Source organism: Sipha flava, unplaced genomic scaffold (genome assembly GCF_003268045.1).
Source record: "Sipha flava isolate LNK unplaced genomic scaffold, YSA_version1 32_pilon_pilon, whole genome shotgun sequence".
Taxonomy (NCBI): domain Eukaryota; kingdom Metazoa; phylum Arthropoda; class Insecta; order Hemiptera; family Aphididae; genus Sipha; species Sipha flava.
The window spans coordinates 2,954,771-2,977,691 of record NW_020273018.1 but is presented as its reverse complement, the minus strand read 5'-3'; the positions used below and the strand labels follow the sequence as shown (position 1 = coordinate 2,977,691).

Genomic DNA, 22,921 nt, shown 5'->3' with positions numbered 1-22,921 from the left:
AAATATTTAAAAAATATTTTTAACATTTCAATATGGTCTAAATTTCATATTATACAACCTAAAAATTCCAGGTCCACAACCTAAATATTGTTGATTAGTTTAAGAGTAAAAGTTTTCTCTTTGTTGGTATAATGGAAGAGGTTCTTCAGGTGATAATTCTCGCTCATTATCTTCTGTTGACCAACGTTTTATTTTACCAGCTTGAGTCACAGCATTCACTACGAAAATGATTAAATTTTTATTAAATAAATATTTAATTTTTTTTTTAATTCAAAACAACAATAAACAAACATTCCAACACACCTTAATGCTATTTTATCAGTCTCTAGTATTTGTGGGACTTGCACCTACAACAAAACGTGTGACTACTCAAGCAGGTTAGATAAAAATACAAAACAAAATAACATAAAACATCATGCACATTAAAAACACATTATCTAATAATAATATAAAATAAAACTCACAAGCAACTGCTTTACTTTTCTCCATAACTTGTTGAGCCAATATTTGGTTCAATTGTAATAAATGATCTCTTTGTTTCTTTTCTTCAATCATTTTTTTTCTACCAACGGCTGTGTGCTCATCATTTTCTCCCTCTGATAATAAATTACTTAATATAAATAAATATATATTTAATGAGAAAATGTTTTACCTGAAGCAAGTATAGGAGTTGATTCTGACAACATTTTTCTGATAGCTTCAGCTTTGTGCATTCTTTTTTTACGTTCATCTGGAGATACTGGGGCTGACTCTGGGATATACCGTTCTGGTATATATATTTTTCCAGGAGTTCCTAATATACTATCTATAGTCTCTGCGCTAAATTTTGTAGGTTCAGTCTTGTTCATTGTAGATCGGACTACATCTGGAGCACCTGGTCTGAGAGCACGTTCCATGTCTACATCATCCCTAGCTCTCCAACCATCTCTCTAAAAATGAAAAATAATGATAAATTTACTAATATTCTCATCCAGTAGTTTTATGTAAATTTATATTATTGTTAGCAATTTACATTATAAGGTTCAGTTATAGAAAACGGCCGAACACTTGTAACAGTATGATGTCTGCGTTTTTCTCTCGGTATCAGTCTTTTTGTTAATGATTCATTTTGCTTTATGTTATCATTTTGATCTTTCATTGATAATTCTTGAACAATTTGTCTAGCTGCTTCACTTTGATATACTGGTGATAAAGGTATATCATCTTTTGGAAGCATAGAATGATTTACAAGGTTAAGATCAGAATATGTATCATAATTAATATTTTCTGAGGTTGTGCCAAATAATTGCTCTTGTGCTGATAGTTTTTTAACATAATTTTCTTCAATCTGAAAAAGAAAAAGTAGAAAATAATTTTAAGTAAGTAAAATTAAGTTATTTCTTTGATTTAATTGATTCTTTGCTTTACCCTATAATCAGGTTCTTCAATTACAGGTACACATTTGACACTAACACTTGTTAATGGAAGACCAATATTGCCACCACATTTATCTCTATCTCTTTGTCGTCTCTCCGATTCTCGTTTGACAATTCTCACCGTCTTTATTTCCTGTGGTTTTTCTCTTGGGGCAAAGGCTATAAAAAAATATAAAAAAATTATAAATGAATATTTCATTATAAAGAAAAATAATTAAATTTACATTTTTTATCTTCCTGAATTGAGTCATCCAAATCTGTTTCGATCCATGAATCATTTGCTGGTCTTTTTTTACCCCTTATTTCATTTTCATCACTACTCATTTGCATAGAGAGTGTGTTTGATTTTTCTGTAAGCTGCCGTACTTGAACACTTAAATCTTCACGTTGTCTTTGTAAATCTCCAACCAATAGTTGTACTCTTCGAAGTTCAGCTTCTAGTGCAGCTACAGTGGGGCCTCCTGCACCTGTATCTGGTACACGTCTAGATGACTGTAATTTTTGACGTAAAACAACCAATTCCGATTCTAATCTTGCGTTTGCAGCCACAGTTTCTTCCAATTTCTATGAAATAATAATATATACATGATGTATTATAAAAATAATTTAATTGTAATATTTACCTTAGAATTATTAGCTAATACTGATCTAACTGAACTCAATTCACGTTCTAATACATGTTGTTGTCTTTTATAACGTTCCTCCTCAGCAGGACTATGTATACATTGCATTTTATGTCTAAGACCACCTAATGCTTTTTCTAATAATTCTTTATCTTGTCTTAAATGTAGTAAATTTCCAGATTCTTCTTGCATTAATTGATCTAAATCATATAGTCTGTCAACTTTTTCTTGTAGATCATTAACATCAGGTTTAATTCGTAGCCATTCTTTACTTTCTTCTGCCAAAAGGCGTTTTTCTTGTACTTTATCATTAAATTCTAAACGTTCTTTTAATATAGTTGGTGTTGAAAGTCCATCAGGATTTTCAAGTGCAGATCCAGCCTGATAGAGTGATCCCAGTTTTACCATGTTATCAACAAGGTTTACTAAAGGTTTTCCTTTTTCATACTAAAAAATAAGAAATAATTAAATGATTAATACTCATACATAGATAAATAAGCAAATAGCTTATTTATAGAAATAAATAAATAAAAGCTTAGCCTGAAGTATTATTATAATTGTAAAGTACAACCGGTTTCAAATTAAAAATTCATAGTCCTGTATATACAAAGTCAATAAAATCGCAACTCAAAATCCAGATATGAGAAGAGCAGAGACAAAATTGAACTTTGAAATCAAATTTTTATTCAGCAATAAAAATGCAATAGTAGGAGAGATTAAATAATTTATTGTCTTTGTATATACCTGACGATGAATTTTTAATTCAAAACCAGTTGTACTTTACAAATATAATAATACACCAGGCTAAGCTTATATATACCAGTACCGTATACGGTATATATGTATGTCGTAGGTGTAAAGTCAAATCAGGCATATAGTCAAATCAAATAAAGTTAAATGCCTAGTAATTTAATTAAACGACTAGGAATATGATTAAATGCCTATTTCATGGCAGGCAAATAATAAAAAAACATTTTGTATTATTTTAAAAATTTAAATATATTTTCTATCAATTATTTATTGCTATTTTATTCATAAAAAATCAATGTATTATTTATTAATATGTAAAACACGTTGGTATAAGACTATTGTTTTATAAATGAGGTATATTTCTACTTTACGGGACACCCAAAATTTCGTATTTTTTCTTATGTCAACTTATATATTTTTTAACGCTGAAAACGATAGTGTAAACGAAAATTGTCGCAAACGATTATTTTGGAAGTAACAGCCTATTGAAGTTTGATAGTTTTTATTAAATCGCGTAGCGAGGTTTTATGTTCACATGCAGAGCATAATCCCATTTACAACAGTATCAAGGTTTGTACAAAAACTAGGTTAGGTTTAGACTATAATTCCTCTTGGGGCGAAGTCCCATCCCCCCGAAAAGTGCCACACAATGGCACTCGAGTTTGTATGTGGAGCCGGTAGGCGTAACGAGCGAAGTCCTAAGATTTTTAAAATTAAAGTTCTGATTTTTCGAAAAAAAAAATGTAAATAATTCTCATTACGATAAGAGATCAAATCAGATACAAAATTATCGTTCAAAAAAAAAAAAATTCCACAATTTTATTTTACCTATGCGGGGATCGAACTCAGCTACGTGGATAAATAAACGATGTTGCTACCGTTGTGCAACACTTTTAAATGATCCAATTGGAGAAAAATAAATATTTAAGAGCTTTGGTGTAAAGTTATAAACTTTAACTAAGCATAACTCCAAAATTAAGTTCTAACGCCAAATTCTAATTTCATCATCATTTTTTTCACCCAAAATATGACTATGTCCCCCAAAAAAAATTGCCAAATTTTTGGGTGTCCCGTAAACTAGAAATTTTCCAAAAATGGATATATACAGGTAATAACTAATTAAATGTGATAGATGTAGATGATAGTACGAATATATTGTATACCCTATAGTCGGTATGATTTGACTATATGCCTACGATATATATATATATATTTATAGCTAATAATATATTACCTGTTTTTCAAGTTCTAATAAATGTTTCTTCAGTTCGTCTAATCTTTGTAAATTCTCTATTTTAGTTGGAGTATCCAGCTCAGTTAATCTTGTCTAATTTGATAAAAATGATAATTCATATTTGATAAAACCATATTAATTCATAATCATAATATTTTAATGCAAAACATTTTTAAGTTACAAATCAAAATATATGCATTCTGTTAATGTTGTTATATTCACTGTATTATAAATTTTAATAAATAAATTATTAAATGAAAATAAAAAGTTAAGTTAATATATATAATTAAATTTTTTTTTGCCTATTATGCAATAATTTGATATTTTTAAAGAAATAATTTAAAATTTTAATTACTCAAAAAAATATACCTAATCAAAATCAATAAAAATATATAATACTTATTCTATTAATTAATTTTTACTTTTTATATTACTTAATTTTTTATGTTCCTAAGTCTTAAATTGTCAAGATTCTACTGTATGCACATATAAATATATTTGTATGTAAATGAAATAGTTGTTTCATTCTCAATTGTGAAATAATAATAAATAAATAGATACGAAATAATAATAATAAATAACTAATAAATACTTATAAATAATAAAGCATATATGCCAAAACAACAAAAACAAACCTGTGTTTCAATATCATTATGGCACATTTCCATTGCTTTACAAATAGAAACCCTTTGCCTTCTTAATTGAATTAATAGTAAAACTAATTCTTCGTGCGTTTGGCCTAAGAGTTCACCAGCAGAAACTGTCAAGTTCCATTGACTATTCTAATAATTTTTAATATATGGATAGAAATAATAAAACAAAATTAAAACAAAAACAAACAGCCAAAAATAAACAAAATCAAGCAAAGCTACAAAAAGTTTATTATTTAGAAAATTAAAGAAACAATTTTATTGTTAATTTTAGTGTTGTACTGCTTTATTATTAAATTTCAAAATTGCTTACCCTAATATTTCTATGGCTAGAATAAATATTTTTGCTGCCCATAGTTTCATTTATCATTTTATTGATTTCTTGATATTCTCGATGAATTGGACCTTGTCCAATCGCTGATCCGCAACCGGACACTATAAAGTAAGTATGATAATTATATATATTATAGTAGCCAATTTCAAATATTATATGAATAATGAATTATTCAGTATATGAAACACTTAAATATAAATTATAATATTGAAATTAATTGATAAACAATTATTATTATATCTAAAATTTACACATTAAGTCTAAATGATAGTATAATTAATTATTTATTATTCAATAATACATTAATAAAATTTTATTTGAATAATATTCTTCTATATTATAGAATATGTTTTTTAGTGGGAATACTTTGGCTAAAATCATCATGAAATGTGATACAAAAAATGGAACGCATATGATCTACTACATGCTAAAGCCTATTAATTTTAATGTGATCATATTATAGATAAATAGAATAAAAAAATGCATAAGGAGCATAGTATAAAATGTTATCTGCTTATAAACATTAAAATTAAGTTGACAAAATATCTTTATTAAAAACATATTCTATACTTGATTTTATGTACAAAATTATTTAAGGGAAGGTTTTTTTTTAAAAAATTTTATATAAAAATAAAATATTTTGTATATTTACAAATATATTATATTTTTTTTATTTTTTAATAACCTGGCGAGCTTGTTGGTGTTTCGTCCAAACGGAGACTTAGCGATGGCGGCCTTGTGTTTGATTCGGCAGGCATCAATGTCACTTGTTTCTCGGAAGTACGACTGTACCCGCGCGTTGCACCCAACATCACGGCAGGGACAGTTGACATTAGATCCCACTGCCTTAGTTTCTCCCGATCCAGTTGCTCCATTGATGGTGGCCGTGTCATCGGGTATAGGCCCTCCTCTAAAAAAGACTGAGATCCACTCTTGCATCTGCCTTTCTTAACTGAACGATAATCATCCTTATACTCTTTATGTCGGTCAAACACTGCCTCATTAACGTACATTGCTTCATTTCTTTTACTATTCAAAATATCTGCACTTTGACGTCCAGTTTTTTTTTCTGGTTCTGCATCTAAATTATCCAATGATCTTGATCGTAGTGGTAAATTTACAATTGCCAATTCAGTTGCTCCAGGAGACTTCATTTCTGCTGTGCGTAATAATCGTGATATTGCTTTTTTTGGTGAGGTGCACTTTCTAGGTTCTAAATTACAATAAACACTATCATCAAGTACACCTTCGAGCGAACGACTTCTGCGACGCATTGTATAACCTTCTGCACCTTGAGGTTCTGGAGTCAATGACCTCAAATTTCCATTTGAAATATCTGAATAATAATATGGGGCACCAGGTATTGGTTCAGAGTTTTCTAATCTTCTATTTTCTAAACTTTTACAATAGTTTTCATAGAATCTATCATATTCCTCGATATTTTGTTTATCTAAATAGTCATCTAAATTTATGTCGATTTCATACATGCCATTTCTGCTTCCAATTGAATCTAAATCTCCATTAAAGGCATTTTGTTTTTCTTTTTTACCAGAATCTGAATCGGATTCTGAAGCGGACTGTATTAATGTTTCCATTTTTTTTCTTATAGTGTTAAGTTGATTGTCTTTATCAAAGTTCATAGGAGGTGGAGAAACTAAATCACTATCTGAAGAGTCATGAGTATCTTCATTGGTCGCAGCTCCTAAGTAATAAGAGGCTGGTCTAAATGTATCAGATAAACTAAATCTAGGATGACAAGGTGTATCAAGGGAATCTAAATCCTTCGAGGCTTCGTCATCAGCATCTGAACTATCAGATTTTATTGAACTATTAACATTAGTTGATGATTTAAGGATATCTGGTAAGGTTTTATTTTTTACTTCTGTATAAACCGGTTCATAATTCGAATTTGTTTTATAAGCAATGTATTCATAATGTGATTTTTTGTCAACTTTGGGTGATGGAGCAAGTATAGGTTTAGAACTTTGGGTCATTTCAACATAATTTTCTTGATCTTCTGCATCTACAATCACTAGCTTGGATTTAGAAATATCTTCTTCTAATACTGATTTTTTAGATGGTGTCATTGGCAAATAGTATTGTTCATCATTTGGATCAGTTTTTTGTCCCAATACATCTACAACTTCTGGATCATCTTCATCTGTGGATAAAGTTTCAATACGCTTCGAAGAATTTGTTATAATAGGTTCCGTATCACTTGATGTTTCATACAAAAGTGTTTCGGTATCACTAAATACACAACGTTCATTCTTTTTCTCAAAATTTGCTAATAAATCTCTTACAGATTGAGGATTTTGAGCGGTTGAATACCTAATATCTTCCCTTTTTAATGATGAAATTTGTGCTTCATTTGAACGGTAAGAAGATGATTGTAATGGTTCCTTCATATCTTTGAATTCAAAATTTTTAATAAGATTTTGTATGCCATTGGTTTTTTTACCAAAATCAAATTTCAATAGACGATCAATATCAGGATCTTTGGATGAAAGAACACTACCCATTTGTAAAGTATCATATCCACTGTCTGAATGCCTACTATCTACTAATAGCGTGTCATCTTTAAAATAGGAATTAGTTGAACTGGCAGTTTCATCAGAAAGATGCTGCTTGACTGCCGGCTTGGTATAAAAATTAATTGTATTAGTATATTTTGAGTCTGGAGTAATTTCATTGACATTTTTGGCCACTGATACTGGAATATCTACTTGACTTTCTCTGCCTTCTTTAACTTCTAGGAGAAATAATTGTCCAAAATTGTTAAATAATCCATTTTAAAATAATCTTGTACATGCAGTTAGCGCTTCGGATAAAATCCTTAAAAGGATATCACCCATTTGTAAATATTGCGTTAAAATATTACTACTTAAAGTTAGTTGACAGAATAAGAAGATATTTACCACAAAATAAAGGCATTTTATGATACTAATAGATAATTAGTTATTTATTCTATATTAAAAGTAAACAAGTAATAATATATTACAATTATTCCTACCTTCATCATCAGAAGAATTGTAATCATTTTCAATTGTTAAATCGTTTTTAGAATAACTAAAACTATCATTGTTGTACTTGCTATTGTAGAAATTATTAGTACAATTAACAATAGTTTTATCTTCATTTTTAACTGACATTCGATTATCAGTTATTTTTTTATAATACTTAGATAATTCATTTTGAGCAGAACCACGATTTGAAGATCCTGAAGATCTGCGAGTTAAAGTTGATTGAAGCATACGTTGTTTCCAATCTAAAAGTCGTTTCATAGATTCTTCTCTCTATAGAAAAAATTGGTATAATTTATAAAAAAAAACATATAAAACCATTTAATTTACTCACTTGTTGTGATTTTTTATCCTTATCTCTGGAATCAATGCTATTTCTTCTTTGTAAACTAGTACTTCTCTTGTGTTCATTATGTTCGTAATTACGTTTATCTGTATTTCTAGTCACTCTAGCGCTAGCTGATCTGTTAAAAGAGTTAACATATTCACTCCATCTTTTTTCTTGTTCTTTGATATAATTATGATGACTTTTCATCTGTGTAGAAGAACCATCTACTGGTTCAGCTTTAATATCATTTAAATAAATTCCAAGTTGTCTCAATGATACAGCAGTTGTGCGATTTAAATTAGTCTCTTTGCTTAAACTTTGAGAAGCTTGTCTCATTTTTTCTGCATATGCATTTTCTGACCAATAACTATCTGAATTATCAATAAAATCTAAACTGGATTTTGGTCTTTTGCTATGTTTTACTACAGTATTATAATATTCTGGGGATTTATAAGAAAAATTATTGTTTGGAGTTTGTGTTTGATAAACATGTCTTACATCATATTCTAAGAAATCAGCACTATGAGGTCTGTGAGAATATTTTTTTTCTCTATATTTAACTGGGCTTGGTACATATTCATCAATAACTTCTTCATACTCACTATGATTTGGGTATTTTACATCATGACGCCCATATGTATCAGGTGTTCTACGTTCAGAATTATTTAATTGAGACCTATTTAAATTTTGGACTAGTGTTAATGGCTTATATTGAGGTTGAGCAATTTGAGGATGATCTTCATTTGATTCAGTAACACGTCTAGGCTTTGGAGGTGCATTGGCATAAAGAGGTTGAGCAATTTGATTATTTTGAGCTTTATAAGTCAAATCATTGTTATAGTATGATATTGGTGTTGAATAGAAAGATGAACTTAAGTAACCTGAATCCATATTACCTAATTGATTAATATATTGTGACTGTTTTATACTGTTTCGTTCTTTGTATCTATTATTAAAAACATAATTTTTATAAGAAAACATGTATAATTTAATCTGATTAAATATTTATAATAACCCATTATTTTGTTGGAGAATTGATGCTAAGCTCAAAGCATTCATCCACTGAACCATAAGTTCTCTGGTATCTGCAGCAAAATAATATGTTCTCATATTATCATGCTCAGCTTTAAAACTAAATTTTCTGTAAATTTTATCTTCCGAAGGACAGCAAGGTGATATTTTGTACGAAGGTAACAAAATAGAACCTAAAAGTTTTTCTTCTTCTTCATCTAAATCAAGAAAAAATAAAAAAAATAATAGAAAAATAATTATAATCAATCAATTAAGAACTCATTACTTTTTAAAGAAAAAGATTACTCACTTTTGTAATAAAAAAGACAGTATTCAGATAAAACAAACCATCGTTTCTTCCATAACATTAAACCTTCACTTCCTTGTTTATATAGCCAACCTTGTAAAGTAACAGAAGCAGATTGTGGTCTTTTGATAAGAGGTGACTTTAGGGGACTAGATCCAATCATAGCTCTTCTCATAGGTTGAGTGACCACAACAGAATTCTAAAAACATATGTATCATTATAATAAAAATATCCATTAATTATTATTTATTAATACAATCAATAATCACATTTGATGTTTGATTTATTCTTAAAAACTTGAATTTCATTTTTTTTAAGACTAAATTAGTTCACTAAATAAAATCAAGATACATAAAATATTAATATTAAAGTAATATCTATAATACACATAAAAATTGTTCTATACCAATTAATACCCAAAACTAATAGGTATTTAATTTGATTAAGATGTAAAAAAAAGTCTTGAATAATCTTGAATCTTAAGAATGTTTAACAGGTTTAGACAAAAATAAAAATTTCACTTTAAACTTGAAATTTAGAATTAAATAAATAGTTTTTATACTATTATTTATCCTCATAGACAAGAATATTAATAAATATGAATTAAAGAAATATAAATTAAAAATTTAGTACAAAAAAAAATGATTAGGTTTAAAATATTACGAGGGTATAAGTGTATTCATTTTTGATTTGGTTTGAGTAATGTTAGATTGAATGTCCCGAAAACATATATTTTAAATTATGTAATATAATATACAATATATCAAATACGTATAAATTCTATTTAAGATTTATAAAAACTAGTTTACTATATGGTAAAATATACAAAAATATATCAATTGTCCATATATACAGTACACATTGATTTAATGGACCAAAACTCATAGTACCTACATAAAAATCACGGTTCAGTGAATTGTTACAATATCCTAGGATTTTTTTCTTTAGACAAAAAAAAATGTACATGTCATGATGTTTTTTTAATAACCATCATAACAGATGGTCACGTTTTCTGAAGATACAAGGTCACCTTTCTTTAGTTGAATATATTCTTTATTATAAATTCTTATTTTCTACTACATTCAGATTTTGGATATACACAATTAATACTTAGGTATTCTGTTCATGAGCTAACGTTATTCCTTTTGGTTAGTTTAATGCAAGGTTTAATGTGGCTAAAAAATTAAGATTAAAACTATTTATCATGGATCATTTTCTAAGCTCTAATTAAATAATTATTTATTTACTTATGAATTTGTCTAGATATTTTTAATGATATTATAAACACACGATATTTGTTTTCACTAAAATGTAATAAATGTATCAACATAATATTTAAAATATCAAAGCAGTTTTTTATTTTCTTACCTTTTTTAAAGTAGCCATCGTAACAACTGTTGGATTTGCCGATGTTGTTGCAGGTTCTACCCTATAATTTTTTTCAATAATTAGTTTAATACAACTATAACGATTTATATTATAAATATGAGCATTGTACGAAAAATATATATTTATAATTATAAATCTATATTTTCTGTAAAATTTCAAATAAATTCTCCTGATTAAAATTATACTTAATATTTGGTAAAAATAATCTCCCCAGTATAAATATTACGTAAATCCGACACGTATATACACCCGTATTGCATATTTTTATGTGAATTCGTGAGGACATGAACAGTAGACAAATTAAACGGAATTATTTATAATGAATAATAAGTAACACCTAATCATTATGTTAAAAAATGTATTGTTTTATATAATATCGTATAGTTTTAATTGTTTTATCATACATCATATTATTTTGATTAATAACCTAACATTATATATATATATATATATACGTATTATTATTCATAATGTATTGTAATACACAGTTCAAAAGATATTATTTTCATTTATAATCAATAATAGTTTTTATTATTTCATAATCATAATATTTAATGAAACATAATTCTAAATATCCTTTATGAATTCATTGTATTAAGATTTGAAGTATACATTCATTATTGTTCGTATGAATTGGAATTCTTTATTTTTGCATCATTCACACATGTTCAAAAATCTTTTCATAATCGTAAGATGAATTCATCATTTATTAAAACCCAGAGATTTCCAATCTTATTATATTTCTAACAGCCATTCGTTTGCCTCGCACGCTGTTACTAAATCTAAAAATATTAGGCTTTGTTGAATACAAACAAGGGTGTGCACAAAAAGACCCCATTATAACCACCCTCTAGTGAGACTAGGGAGTTTTTACCCTCACATGACGATAATTTGCACATATTTTCACTTGTAGTTTTCTATAGCCAAAATAATATTTTTTTTTAAATTTTAAATTTAAATAAAGTATTCAATTTGTATATAATATACATGTATTCTCTATTTATTTAATATTTTGGTTTTAAGTACAAATAAACAAATAATGTAAAATAAAACATTTAGGCTTACATTTAGCTAAATTAAAATATGCTGTTGGTTACCTATTGAAAGTTAAAACCATCTACCTTAAACATTAATTTTATAAAACAAATATCATTAATAGTGGCTTTATAAAACCGAAAACCATATTTAAGAAGCCAATCCTATTTGACACGAGTGCATCAATAAATAATGTCTGTAGTTAATTTTATTTTGCTGAAAATATTTATATTTTTCTTCTCCTATAATCTATAAAATTATATTTATTTAATCACTTTCACGAACATAGTCAAAATTAGGGGAGGAAAGGAATTTATTTGTAAAATGTACTTTACAACAAACATCAAATATACTAAAAATAATAGAATATGTATAAAAAAATTCTGATCATACTCGTTTAAAATAAGATTTATTAAAATATACATCAGTGACGAGATTAGATACCATCGAAAAATTCCAATTGCACTTTTTTAATTTTTCTCGCAAAATCGTAAGTTTCCAAACCGAATCAATTTGAATAGAAATAGAAATATCGTCGTAAAATCAATACATATATAAGTGTCGTTTTTTTCATTGAGAATTTAAAATAACATAATGCAGTATACAACATTATACAATAGTAAAAATAATTACTATCAATACAGAATTAAAAAATTGCAGCCTAATGTTTATAAACGTCCTTACAGAAATGTTATACAATTCGTCAGAAAACCGTTAAAATAACCGTCAGGTTTTCAACTATTGCACATCGTTTAATATGACTACTAAAATTGAAACGATTTTCGTGTGAACCGCTCTACGTGCATATTATAGGATTTTTTACATTGTAATAATAATTATAATAACAAGTACCTACTTAGTAAGTTTATTATAACGATAGTACTACTATATATATATACATTGAATAACGCGTACTATTTTACTTTTATTTTTTATTATAAATAATAAACGCCAAACGGCACTAACAATTATAATACTGTATCGATCAGACTGCCACACGGCATAGCGGTAGGTTTTCATTTACACTTCACGTATTTTACGACACCTTGGCGCCCATTCATGCGTGCTCGATATATACAAGCGTAAAAAAAGGTACACGCGTACGTACCTATTATGTTTATCGTGAGTTACATATTTTAATTTTATTTCTTTTTCACGTAACATTTGACTTCTTTCCGCGAGCCCACTTGAAAAATACGATGCTAAAAATAATAATAATAATAGAGTACGCGAAACACACTACACAATGGCGGCACAGAAATCATACGTGGTGATAGTTTACCGAATATTTGCGTGTACGCGACACATTAATCGCACGCATCGCACTCTCTACTACCACTCACCAAGACCAGAAATTCCAAAAACAGGGAAACATCGTCGATGATGATGGCGAACACCCTACACTTCTAATGGCTATAACCACGGCGACGTTACGTTGATGGAATGTCGTGTGACCGCTCCGGTTCGAGTTCTCAGCGCTACGATGAAGATCGGCCGGCCGTTAACGCACTGGGCTACCGCCGTGTACCCTCATCTCGGGTCGGCGCTACGCCGATCAGCAACAGCAACGACGGGCGCGACCACCGCCGGTCCCGAACACCGACAGCACTACCGCAGCATGTATTTAGCCGAACGACGGGATATGGGTCATGTGATGTTCGAACGAGTAACGACTACCCACGTCGCCGAGCGCATTGTGTGTGTGTGTTGGCGCTAAGACGCAGGGTGGGTAGTTAAGCGACAACGAAGATATTGACGATTTTCACAAAACGAAAACTTAGTCAAAGAGAATGAATAAAAATAAATAAATAATAGATAAAGGACGGTTAGCACGAAATCGTCCGACGAACGGAAAAACTAACGAATGAAACGTTTCAGCGAGCGAATCGCTCTCGGCTGCCCAACGCGCGGCACATTGGAAAATGCACTGATCGACTACTGCTGTCCGTAGGAGATTTTCCGTGTATTGTCGAGCAGTGAAAAAGGGTCTTGGCGTGTGTGTGTGTGTGTGTGTGTGTGTGTGTGTGTGTGCGTGCGCGCGCTTGCGCACGTGAACGACCGACCGAGCGCGAAAAAAGAGGAACAGAGTGTGGGTAGAGGTCTGCACATGCGTTCAAATGTTATGGCCTAGATACACTTGTTGTTGTGTTTTGTCGTCGTCGTTATCTTCGTCACAGTGATGTCCATAACCACTGACAAACATAGAAATGGTGAGGTTTCTCCAACACTAGTAGTAGTAGTAGTAGTATGCATTTACAAATAGATACATCGTTTGTGAATAATATATAACTGATAAATACATTTACATTTAACCCTGGTAGAGCGTGAGCGGGTTTGAGATACAAACAACGACGTTTGTTAGAATGTACGAAATTATTGGACGATCAAAGAGAAACGTAGATAAATCGGAGAAAAAAAGGAAAGTCTAGAACAATGTGGCAAAAAAAAAGTTCTGTCCACGCCGCGATATCTGTACACATTGCATTTATATTTCTATACGCTCAAATTGTCTTATAAGTACAATAATTGACATGGACACTGGTCTCTCGAATAAGAACAAACAAGACGCAATAACCACCATACAAGTATTGAATATGATTTAATTGTAAGAATTAAATATAGAAATTAAAAATAATAAAAGCCTTTCTACGATATTTAGCTGCATCATACACTGAATCGAATGTTTAATAACATATTCGTCATCTACTGTGATTTGTCAACGATTATTAAATTAATAAATACTGCAATGAAACATATGAAAAATATACAAAACGAAATTTAGAATAACGAAAAACTAGTGTCATTATTTGTATTTAAAAAATAACCGTCAGAAACGTGTACCTACAGCATATAATTATTTTACACCATACCGACTAAAAAGAAAAGTAGGTAAGGAGAAAATTAGTAATATTATTTACTAATTGTATGTACCTATCCTAGATTCATGTTACACAGTATCCTCAAATTTAAAATTAGAAAAATACAAATATATTTACTGCGTCAAACCCGGAAACTTGACATTATCCACTTAATAGGTATTATTTTTTTATTTTTAACATAATAATGTTTGGTTGGCATCATTTATAAAATAAAAATACTTATTCAGCATAAAAACTGAAATTGATTAGTTTTTTAAATGTGTATACTATATAGTCTATCAAACTTGACTTATAACAGTGTAGGGCTCATTGAAGTACGGTAGGCTTTTATATTAATAGAATTTGCTTTTGTTTCCAATATTTAGGTCAATGAAAATTCAAATTTAATAATACGATGAAGATATACTTATTTGATTTTATAATATTCTTTCTTTTTATATTATAGACAGCATTCTTAAAGAAATCTAATATCACGTCTTAATTGCAGTACATTTTGTTAGGGCTAACTATATACTTCATCTAATAGTTTATAAATAAATAGTACGTCATTACAAATGACAAAACGTTATAATAACTTTTGTTCATATTTTTGAATAGTGGCATTAATTACATAAATGCATTTTTTTATTAATTTATTTCAAACTCTTATCAATAATGATAAAAGTATAACATTTAAAATTATTTCGATTATAAGTGTAACTTGGCACATTTCGTAATACTTAATTATTTTTACTTTTATTATCTTACAATTCTTCATACATAAGTAGGTTGAATGCACATTAAATATTAAATAACTAAATGTAATGCATATAATACAATGTACATTAACAACTTATACCTCATACAAAACGTGAGTATTAGAATAATTCGTCATTTAAAATGGAAACTGATCCCTATTCAAATAATAAACATCCGTGTTACAATGTATAAAATAAATATAAAGGCAACGTTAAAATATATTTATAAAATACCGAGTAAAATAGCAAAACACAAGGTCATAAAATTGTATATGTAGAGAAACGAGCAATGCTAAATGTATCTTTCTATCAACCTACTCAACGTCCAGTGTTTAGTAAAAATTAAATTTAACTTTCCGTTAATCTGAAAATATAGTATACTTGTAATTTTTATATTTATTGTAAAAAAATGTTAAATATAAATTGTATCAAATCAATAACTTAAATGTAATTCATATTAGTATATTCGTGCGTATGTATTTGAATAGTTTCCAAAATATATTTCATACCTCTAAATATTCCTGATATATCAATTAAATGAATAAAGAATAACAATTTTAGTTTAGTATACTGTAAAATCACTTGTAATAAAAATAGTCTACACACTTCAATAAACATTTTTAAATAATTTTCGTTTAAATATATCAAAATAGTCACATCACATTACTTCAGCTTCTGATGATAAAACTCACTTCGTTATATTCAATAGTTAGTTTTATAACTTTATTTCCAAATTAAAAAAATTATTTAGATTATTAATTTTTTTTTTATTTGATTTTAAATCGTCAACTATTCCAAACTCGAGAATTTAACATGTTTCGAGGATGTCAACATTGCTATTTCTCAGTCATTTCCAGAGTCATTATGAGTCTAATTTTATCTTTAACACACTTCATTAATAATTACTGATGCGTGGCAAAATAACGTTTATCCATTGTATCGTAATAACTCGATAATTTATATTCTATAATTACAAAACAAATATAATTCCTGCGTGTTTACGATTTAATTTCTGATTTAATTATTTAAAAATATAATTTTAATCATAAATATAAACAAATAAAAAATTTATAAGAATGTTGATGAAAATTATTTCTAATTAGGTAATAGGTTTATCAACTAGAATATAAATATTACACAGTTAATTCTTCTAAATAATCAATACATATGTAGTTTATAAAATTAAACCAAAATATAATAAATAAATAATATTTTAAAAAATGAATTTAGTTACCTAATGGCGATTTCCACTTCAAAGAAAAAATAAAAATATATTCACTAACAATCATAAAAATAAGTACATAATTACATAAATCGTATTATTTTTTTTTTATTATTATTATTATAACTACTTAAAACTTACACACAACATATTTATTGAATATTTTTCGGGAAAACAGCGATATTTTTTTTAATTCAAAAAAATTTTTAAAATATTGGTAGTAATATACTAATATACAATGGTATTTATTCTATAATAGGAAAAAAGAATAAGAGGGATAATTTTTCTTTAAATAATGTAATATTAAAATGTCAAATGTGTTCAACTCTATACAAATTATTGCAATTTACGTATTGGTAAACAGGTCATAATTATACAAAGTATAATTTTTAAAATGCTCTATAGTTTCTTTGTTTAGCTTTATTTTGGTTAATTTAAAAGATAAGTTATGACATTAAAATTAATCTGTGTAAAAATACTCATGTATTAACATGATTATATTATTTAATATTTGTTTTTTATATTTTGCAAATCACCCAAATGTTTGCAAATTTTTATTTATTATTATTAAATTAATAATTAAATTATTATGCTCTCACATGGCTCCTTACTCATATGATTTATATACTCGTATGTTTCTCTCGTTGTATTATAATATACAGCTAATCTTGAAATATGTTCTTACTAAAAATACGTATACTTAAGTAATGTAGGTTAGTTACGAATCAGTTAAATAACTAAAATATTTTTGAATTTTTTTTCATCTTTCGATTTTATAATTTACGTTTGATCTATAAATATATTATATTTAAAGCTAATATGAAAAAAATATGAAATAAATGATAAAATAAAAAAATAAATAAGTAAATACCTACTACTATAAATTGATCACATGAAACAATGGGTAAAGAAACTTAAGTATTATTTTCATTGATTTAAATATATTTTTTAGTTATAAACGTTATGGTATATTAGCATGAAATAGTTAAAAATAATACCGATGTTCTTGTTCGAGGGACGCAATAACCGATACCGAATTACTTTTATCCAAAATTCGTAACTTAATCACATACCATTTTATATTTTCAAATCGCAATAAGGTCGCATTATTTAGATTATATCTATTTAACGCTTTCTATAAAACAATTTTATTTTTTTATATTTTACATAAGGTAATTTTTTCGGTTATATGGTTTTATTAATATAATATAATATAATATAATCAATTTGTTAATAAAATAAAGTAAGTTAAAATAATAAAATTGAGCTAAAATACTTCCGAAAAAGCTATGTTTGCAATAGTTATATTTGATTATCAATTATTTTGTTAGTTTATTTCATGTTATTATTTATTTATAATTTTTAATGAATAGTTTATAATTGTAATAACTATACAATTACTTATCATTTCATAGAGTACAATATATTTATATTTATTTAAATTGCGTTTAAATATATACGTAATTTAATGTCCACAGAGTAATTAACTAGTTATTCTATTTATTGGCGTGGGAAATTAACGTTTTAATTAGTTTACTATAATTTATTTTAGGTATTATTTTGACCTGGGTTATACCATTGATTTCATAATATACTATAATAAATTTATAATATATTATTATATATAGTATATTATAAAATCAATGGTTATACTTATAATTTAAATAATATGTCAATTCTTGTTATTGATTTTGTTTAAATCATCAAGTTATATAATATACGTAAGACTTTACAACTCTTACATTCAAATATACATTATATACTCAATGACTATAGTCGATGGCGTTACTAAGGATTTCATAACGACACGCTCCTCGTTTAAAAAGGTAAGGTTATTCAAATTTGGGAAGAAGTAACCAGAAATGGCAACATTATTAAGCCGATAAAAAAAAAAAAAATTGTTCACTGAGATCTACAACAAAAACTCTAGGGTCTTAATGGTTTTTTAACATCAGATATATCAATATGATTTATTGTTCCTCCATATTATAATTTCGCTAATTGTTCTTCCCTGGACTTTTTTTATTATCATCTACTACATATCTACAACGTGGTAGAATTTTATATTTTAACTTTATGGAAAAAGTAAAAATAGTTATCTTTACTATCATATCTTCAGTCACTAAAATGTATTTTGGAACTTATTAATAATACATCAGTGCAGTGGCACCAAACTTATAACCAAAGGGGGGTGACCACCCCCTTTTTTCGGTAGATTGGGGTCAATACGTATCCAAAAAAACTATGTATTAATTACTATTTGTATAAGTTTTTATGATGTAATAGGTGGTGGGTAGCAAGAAATAATTTTTGCCCCCTCCCCAATTTCATTTTAATACGGCGTCATTACATCAATGGAGCTGTATACAACAGTAGCGACTCTTAGTAAATATTATGAGGAGACTTAAATCATTTAACATAAAGTCCATACAACAACGAACAAGAAAAACCATTTTCGTGGAATCTTAATTATACTTAATACCTTATTTAATATTTAGTTAATATTTTAACCTTAATTTAATACTACATTTTTTTATAAACTTATTTACTTCTGAGAACTTACAAATAAATGCAGATAACGACGTATAGCGACTAATGATGGCACGGAAATTATTGTCGTGAACTTAGTTTCAATGGTGTCCATAATACGCGGGTTGCTCTCCCCAACTCTCTCCGACCAACAACCCCAAACATTAAATGTTACTGTTGAACCTGTCGGGCATCAGTTTCACTGAAACGACGACAGTTGTTGAAATGATTGAAATAGTATTTCCATTGAAATAACTATTTAAAGGTTTTAGATTTTGTGGCTTTTAATTTATAATAAACAAAGATAACGATATAACATATTTTTAATTAAAATTATTTCTATATATTTTTATTTTTAAATAGTTATTATTTACTAGTAGCTGTTTTTTTTTTAAGGGAGACGTAGTCTCAAAGTCTCCCCTAACGAGCCGCCCCTGGTATACATATATACCAGGTTGAAACATATAATATTGTATAACACGTGTTACACAAACGTATAAAAATTAAATTCCTTATTAACGAAAATATATTTATAATATAATGTAACAAAAAAAAAAAAAAAAAGGAAATATAAATAATAAATAGACAATTTTGGTGTAATTAATCTATTATCTTATCATGAACCTATTTATAGTAATTTCGTACTGGTTATATTTATAACACTTTTAATATTATTGTCATTAGATTAAACACAAAAAATAAAATATTTAATAGTTAATGTAAATATTTTAGTTTAAATAACAATTATTGTACATGGGTACCTAATTAGTTTTTTTTTGTATTATTAAATATAAAATAGAAACATCAAAGGAAATATAAAAAGCCTTTTATTTTATATGCATACAAATACTCCAGATTATTAATTTGGAAACATTTAAATTGTGTATTTTATAAATAATATTATATATTATATTCTGTGCTTGTAGGGATATTTTATTACTTTTTTATTTTCGAAAGAAAAAAATTGCAAAGAAAATTATTTTTTATTATCATATATATATATAAGATAATAAAAATAATTTTTAATTGCATAATATATTTTTACTAAGTATGATAATTGTAAACCTAACTTATTATCTAAAATGGAAAGCATTTTTTTAATTTTTTAAAAGTGAATTTTAAAAACAAAATATATTATCCGTTTTATACGCGTATAGTACTAACCCTGATATTTACTATGTTGGCAGTTGCAATATTATTTTGTAATACCCATGTATTCATAAGTAGAAAATGAAAACCATATCCATCATATATGAGTAAGCATCTATAAATTCCAGCGAGATGATCCCTTTGTAAAATACACGTACCTACCATAAAATAGGTAATACAAGAAAATACAATATTTGTAAAAGTGCAACTTGTGAAATGTATGTTTATATTTTCAAATGAAATGTCATTGTTGTACATAAATTGTTGAGTAAATGATAAGCGTGAAAAAGATGTCCGGGGATAGGCGCAGAAAACCGTTAATAACCCAAATGGGACCGATCAGCAATAATGTAAAAATCTCAAGTCGAATGTTATTAGTTGAGAAAAAAATAAAATAAATTACAGTTGCAATATGCTTGCACAAAAGGTGAAGTAAAAACCGCGCGCAACGAAACACAATTGAAATGCTCAGCGAAAAAAACTCTGTTGCTCAAATGATTGTTGTGGGTATGTGGGTATGTTATGTTGAGTATATGAATACGGTTTATCGAATAGGAAAATATCAACGGAAAGGACAAGCAGTGCGCCAACATTCTTGGTGAAAAACTCCAAGATCGCCGCAGATTAGCGTACACGTTGTTACACGAATAATAATAACTCCACAGCCTCTGGGCGTTAAAGTCTTGCTACTGCTGCGCGCCGAACACGCACGCACGCACGTAGCGCGAGTCATCAACCTTGTCACAGAGAATATGCAATTACTAGTGTTTGGAATTCTGGGCAGCCGGTCAGCGGCGGACGGACGGCGGCTATGATATTATTTTCTAGCGGGCAGACCGCGTTCGCATTCCTACTACACACCGGTGCTAGCGCGCCCGCGGAATACCCACCCCGCCCGTCCGGAGACCGATGCAAATTTTTCGACCAAACACCGCGTGTCGCATTCCGGGTGCGTTTCGCGTCTCACCGCCGCTGCTCACCGAGACTCGACGTACGGTATCGCGTAACAATGGTACACGAGAGGACAGACCACATCCGCAAAATACGACCCGTACACACACGTAATAAATCATTATTTATGATACACCCGTCGACTCACCGTTCCGAACGACATTCACCGGCGACATAATGTACCGATCATCGTCGTCGTCACCATCATTGTATCGTAGTAATCCGTTATGCTCTATCCGTACGCACTTCAGGAAAGCGACAACAAACGCGATCGTATCACGATGTTATTAGGCACTTACAACTACGGATAATTTTACGACAACGACACGGAACGCACTCGAGTCGAAAAATAATAAAAAAAACCAATCGAGAAACGGAACGGAGAATGGACGCCGAGTCCAAGTAATAATAAAATAATATGATTTAAAAATACGGTAAAACAAAAACGAATTTATTTCAAGAGAGGGCGCGAACAGACACACGCACAGCGCTGCGCACAAAAACGTTCGTTATACGCACACACGAACACACGCGCGCTCTGAGGAATTTCGACGGATCAAGTGGGATTGGGGTAAAGGAAGAAGGAATGAGAAAAAAGAAAAAAGAAAAATACGCGTCGAAGCGGTCGTACACACACGCCACTACTAGCGAACGAGTGTGCCTAGTCAGCAGTGGCGGTAACGGTCACGCGGCGTCGTCGGTATCGGTGGCGGTGGGAGAGCGTGGTGCACGCAGTGTTCAGCGGCGGCACCGGTTATATAGTACTCGAGAGAGATACACGTCGGGTGCGTACACACGCGCACGCGCGCGCCCAGCTCACGCACACGCACGCCGTTCGAACAAACTTGTTGAACCCAAAAACTGGTTGTCGGCGGCGGCGAGAACGCAAGCCGGGGCCGCTTATTATTATTATTACTACGCGCATGTGCGGCGGGGCACGCATGCGGCCACAAAGAAACGCGCCGGTATTATACGAGTTCTCCTGCTCCCCGACTATTTAGGCTCTTTCGGTTTCCGTCCGAAAGTCACGTCCCGACAGTCGCCGTCACCTTCGCTGCTGTTGTTTTGACCGGGTCGCGTTTTGTACGTGGCTACGGCGCTCACCGACGAACCCGGACCGGACGCCACGGCAGCGGCTCGACGTTTTTCGTTTTTTTCTTCTTCTTTCCCGCCGCCCGGAACCTTAAGCTCCGCATCCTGAGAACCAATGGGTCGCCGCTCGACAGGTGTGGATCATTACGGCTGAGACGTCAGACGAGCCGCGGCCGGGGGTTGTGACGGCGCGATGACGACTACTACGACGTCTTGTCGTAATTGTATTTTTTTTTCCCATAACAATCATTATCATTATTTTT

General features: G+C 29.4%; 1 protein-coding gene across 7 annotated transcripts; it reads right to left on the bottom strand.

Moving 5' to 3' along the window:
- LOC112687055 lies at positions 1-22,242 on the bottom strand. Of its 7 annotated transcripts, none has more exons than XM_025559591.1 (18): positions 21,715-22,242; positions 19,501-19,668; positions 11,044-11,104; positions 9,679-9,874; positions 9,373-9,586; positions 8,364-9,303; positions 8,020-8,302; positions 5,692-7,758; positions 4,986-5,107; positions 4,658-4,804; positions 4,023-4,115; positions 2,039-2,485; positions 1,640-1,979; positions 1,408-1,574; positions 1,013-1,327; positions 653-929; positions 465-596; positions 1-218 (listed from the first exon to the last, which is right to left on the bottom strand). In XM_025559591.1, exons 3-18 carry the CDS (start codon positions 11,059-11,061, stop codon positions 100-102), a joined length of 5,877 nt encoding a protein of 1,958 aa, XP_025415376.1. In that variant the 5' UTR covers positions 11,062-11,104; positions 19,501-19,668; positions 21,715-22,242; the 3' UTR covers positions 1-99. The 7 variants fall into 7 exon arrangements, with proteins under 7 accessions (XP_025415376.1, XP_025415375.1, XP_025415373.1 ...); XM_025559589.1 differs by lacking the exons at positions 19,501-19,668; positions 21,715-22,242 and adding exons at positions 304-365; positions 13,443-14,047 and having other exon boundaries at positions 126-218; XM_025559592.1 differs by lacking the exons at positions 19,501-19,668; positions 21,715-22,242 and adding exons at positions 304-347; positions 13,443-14,047 and having other exon boundaries at positions 126-218.
- Positions 22,243-22,921: the final 679 nt, after the last annotated feature.